General features: G+C 54.4%; 1 protein-coding gene across 1 annotated transcript in view; it reads left to right on the plus strand.

Moving 5' to 3' along the window:
• TOGARAM2 (TOG array regulator of axonemal microtubules 2) overlaps window positions 1–4,630 on the plus strand; it is a 52,441-nt gene that overhangs the window by 17,552 nt on the left and 30,259 nt on the right. Inside the window, exons 10-12 of the mRNA XM_011370763.1 lie at window positions 317–422; window positions 1,172–1,407; window positions 2,573–2,731. Of these exons, the coding sequence (XP_011369065.1) occupies window positions 317–422; window positions 1,172–1,407; window positions 2,573–2,731 (501 nt within the window). The remainder of the gene's footprint in view (window positions 1–316; window positions 423–1,171; window positions 1,408–2,572; window positions 2,732–4,630) is intronic.

Below are 4,630 nucleotides of genomic sequence, written 5' to 3' on the forward strand. Positions count from 1 at the left end.
ATCTGAGTCGTGAGCAGATTGTGGGGCCAGAACATTTGCAGAAAGCCCTCCCCATCTTCAGTCCTCATGTTCAAGTACCCTCTCTTGAAGGCTCTGGCTTTGTGCCAAGCATGGCCCGGGTCCTGGTGTTGGGCTTCCCTCTTGGGTGAGGATGAGCCAGGGGCCCCATAAAATGGCTTTTACACTGCCTTCGGGGCCACTGAATCCTACTTTTCTGTAGTGGGGGGAGGGCAGTGGCATAGGTGCCCCCAGTCTGCACAGGGGGTGGGCCCCTCCCCCACCCCCGCCTGTGACAGGGCCTGGACTTGCTTCTCAGGCAGATGAAAGAGAAGGGCCTGGTGAGCATCCAGCGCCTGGCGGCCTGTCACGCGGAGATCCTTGCTGGGAGGCTGCACGACGTGTCCTTGGCTGTGACTGGGGAGGTGAGGCCTCACCAACAGCCCGTGTACGATGTACCCCGCCCCACCCCGGAGCCAGTCCCCCTTCCCTGGGACTGTTACTCAGTGCAGGTCACACAGCAGCCACGGAGGGGCCCATGGCATCCTCACTTACTTCTCAGGTCTTAGCCAGTGAGGTGGGAGGTCGGTACCCATTCCTCAGATTGGAAAACGGAAGCTTGGGGTCTCCTTGTTTCTGTGTCGCAACCCCGCATTGTCCTCTGCACCCAAAACACCAGAGGGAGGATGGAGTGTTCTGAGCCAGGTCTCCAACTATGGGGCGGTTGTAGCCCCTCCCGAGTCCTTTCTCCCAGGGGGCTGGTGCTTAGCCAAAGCTGGACCCAGAGGGGCAATAAGATGCATCTTATCACAGGTAGAAGCTGTGCACCCCTCACCCCTTGAGAATAGACGGTTCGAGTGTGGGGCCTTGTAAAACTCCAATTGAACACAGTTTGTGAAAGTACATTGTAGACTGTTATACACATTTCAAATGTTAATGATAATGATGGAATTAGTAATTATGATGATAACAACAGTAATAGTAATTTTTAAAAACGGGACTGTTTTGCCGGGAGCTGCTGCGAGGGTTTGGGTTCCAGCCTGGTCAGGCCTACGCCTGGGGCGCAGGCAGAGGCGGCAGGAGCAGGGTGTGCACTGTTCCACTCTTGGCATGTTCTGGAGTCCTCGGCAGGGTCCAGCAGTCCTGGAGGGTCCCTCTCCTGTCTCTCCCCAAGGTCACCAACCTCCGCTCCAAGGTGTCCCGCTTGGCCATCAGCACCCTGGGAGACCTCTTCCGGGCCTTGAGGAAGAATATGGACCAGGAAGCTGAAGAGATTGCCCGCTGCTTGCTCCAGAAGATGGGGAACACCAGCGAGTTTATCCAGAGAGCAGCCAACCGGTCCCTGGGGGCCATGGTGGAGCACGTGACCCCCGCCCGCTCCCTGGTGGCCCTCACCTCCGCGGGCATCTAGTAGGTGGTGGCCAGTTGTCTGAGGGGTGGGGGTGGTCCAGGGGAGTGGCCCTGGAATAGGAGGAGGGGGGCTGGAGAAAGTTCCTCAAGAATTTAGCTGGGGGAGGGGGACCCCCGCTTCCTGGTGGGCTTCTTCTCTCCCACCTCTCCTGGGCCACACTGGAGGTGACAAGGTGAAATCTGGGCAGCCCTGAGCCCTGTCTGAAAAGGGAGAGGTACTTTGTTCTGTTAAAGACTGGGGAGCTCATAGTGGCCTTGGTGACTTCCCTGGAGACCGGGCTGCAGAGGCAGCCCACACCCGTGTCTGAGGAGCGCCTGCCCCTCTCCCAGGGGAGGGGTGTTTCTTTCTGATGAAATTTGGGAGTCAGGAGAGTAAGGCCCAAAACCTCACAGTTTAGCTGGCACTGCTTGGCCTTCTGCGGAGGAGGAAGGGGCTAGTTTCTGTGTTTGTGAACACAGAAGCCCTGCTTAGATAAGGTGAAAAAGAAAGACATGATATCCCAATGGGTTTCTCTTGTAAGATTTCGGGCTCCCCTTGTGATGGCTACCAAATCACCCATCAGCTCCCTGTCATTCCCTCCTGTCTCAACTCAGCTTAACAAATGTGCAGTCAACTCCCCCTCAGTGTGGGCGTGTGCCAGGAACAGCGGGCACTGCTGATTCAGCTGAGAGGGTGACTAGGTGCTCACCCCCTGGGCGTCCCACCTGACTGGGGAGCGGCAGGGGTATATCTGTACTTCCTACGGGGCAGGGGCAGTGCTACCCTAGGGAGTGTCTGGTTCTGCCTCAGGGGCTGGGGAAGGCAGAGGAGACCTGGGTTGGGTAGGATCTTTCTAGGTGGAGGAAAGATGGGGAAGTGCGTTTAGACAAAGGCAGACTCCGAACTCAGGAAGGCGCAGAGAGCGGTGGGCACAGGTATATCTGGGGGACACCACGGGGTCTCAGTCCTCAGGCCCCTGTCCCATGGTTGCTGTCATCGTCTTTCGTTCTATCGTCAGGAAGTGACTGACAAAGATTCCCCTTAGCCCACACGAGACAGAATTCAGAGCCCATCACTTTGTGAAACATGGATGCACAATTGCAGGTCCATGTGAGCCAGTCTGCGCCCCCCCTCCACACTCTGTTCCTTGACTGAGCTCTTGACCGTGATTGTGTTTCCTTTCAGCCACCGAAACCCCTTAGTCCGGAAATGCACTGCCGAGCACCTCTCAGCGGTTCTGGAGCAGATCGGTGCTGAGAAGCTTCTCTCGGGCACCAGGGACAGCACAGACATGCTGGTGCACAACCTGGTGAGGCTGGCGCAGGACTCCAACCAGCACACCAGGTAACACAGGGCCAGGAGCCTAGGGGCTGTGGACAGGCCGGCCCAGGGCAGATGAGGCGACCAGCCACCCCCGAGGGCCCTGGCCCCACAGCTCAGCTTCGCCAGCATCACGCGGAGGGACAGTTGGATGGGTGGAAGCTGTGTCCTTTCCTTCACAGCTGTCGTCCCATCTCTCCCCACTGTCATAGCCAGGGACCGGCCAGCACTCCCCACCTCCACCCTGTCACCTTCCATTCTCTCTCGAGCCACTGCTCCATCATCTCTAAAGACTATTTATTCATTTTCTTCAAGAGACGTTTAGTGAGCACTATTTCTGTTTTTATGACTATCATAGTAAATAAGAAAAATGCCTCTGCTGTCTTGGAGTTTACCTCCTAGTGGGATAGATGAATAATAACCAATAAACAATTATGATTATTTCAGGTACAGATAAAGGACATAGAGGCAAAAACAAGATATAATGGAGAATGGGGTGTGGCTACTTTGGACTGAGAGTTCGGGGAGAGCTTTCTAAAGAGTGACATTTGAGTTGAGCACTGACTGCTAGTGGGAGCCAGCTCTTTGAGGGTCTGGGGCGCGGGCATCCCAGGCAAAGAAAATGGTGCAAAGGCCCCCTGGATGGGAATAAGTTCTGTGTTCTAGGAAAGGAAAGGCTGGGCTGGGCTGGGCAGAGCACCGTGAGTGGTGGGGCGTGGTGGGTGGAGAGGACGGAGCTAGGCCGGGGGTTCCTCACAGGCCTTGGTGGGGAGTTGGGATTTTGGTTTGCGTGTGACCAGAAACCACTGGAGGAATTTTTAGCAGGAGCATGAGGCAATATTAGCTGGTATGAAGCAGGAGAGTGATTGGTTCTGATTGATTATCTTTAGAATCCAGGTTCGAGGTCCAGTTAACCACCCTTCTCAGCTCACAGCATGTTATTACCATGTCTGGAGACCACAGCACGCCCTGTGCAGCTCCGGAGGGCACGTCCACTCTGCATTCTGTTGCATCCCAGGCAGGGCATTCATGAGGACAGGCTGAGGATGCTCCCTGGAGGGATGTGGTGCATGCTATTTCTCTCACCTTCCCCAATGCAATAGTGCTGCACAGCACATCTTCCTACGTGCCCCAGACAAAGCCCAGGGGGAATGTCTTTGGGAATATGTCTAGGAACAGGGACCGTGGTCAGGGGCAGCCCAAGCATTGCCAGGAGCTCTTCTGCATGCTACTCCCTCTGCCTCCCTCATGCAGTGCCCCAGGTGCCTACATCCTCACTACTATGCAATATCTGGGTCTCTAATTTTTATTGATCTAATGGGTAAAAGCATCAGCTCAGCATTGTTTCAGAGAGCCCTTTTTCCCCCATTACTAGTTAATGTTTCTGTATATGTTTGCTAGCCTTTTATTTGGAAAAAAAAAAAAAAAACTCTCTCTGGCTGCTCATTGGAGGATTGATAGTGGGGGAGGGGTCCAGGATGGAGGAGGACACCAGGTCGATGGCTTTCCCATAGTCCGGGCACGGGTGCTGGAGGCTGGCAGAGGTGGATTTGGGTATAATTTGAAGGCAGAGCCAACAGGAGGTAGGTGGTGAGGCTTTCAAAGAGGGATCAAAGATGACTCTTAGGTTTATAAACTGAAAACTGCATGAATGATACTGCCATTTACTAAAACGAGCACAGTTGTCGGGGAAGAAAAAGGTTTTGGTGGGTTTGTTTTAATTGCTGTTGCGGAGATGGAAATCGAGGACTACGATTTCTGCAGATCTAATACCCTTCTCCATTCTGACCTCTCTCTTGGTTGGATGGCGTCGACTACACTTCGTTTTCCTTCTGGGAACCCTGTTCTTTCTGATTTCACTCCCTGGTTCTCCTTGTCTTTCTGTGGCCAGTTCCCTACCCTACCTGCCCTCTGAATGTAGGT

This window comes from Pteropus vampyrus, unplaced genomic scaffold (genome assembly GCF_000151845.1).
Source record: "Pteropus vampyrus isolate Shadow unplaced genomic scaffold, Pvam_2.0 Scaffold173, whole genome shotgun sequence".
Classification (NCBI taxonomy): Eukaryota; Metazoa; Chordata; class Mammalia; order Chiroptera; family Pteropodidae; genus Pteropus; species Pteropus vampyrus.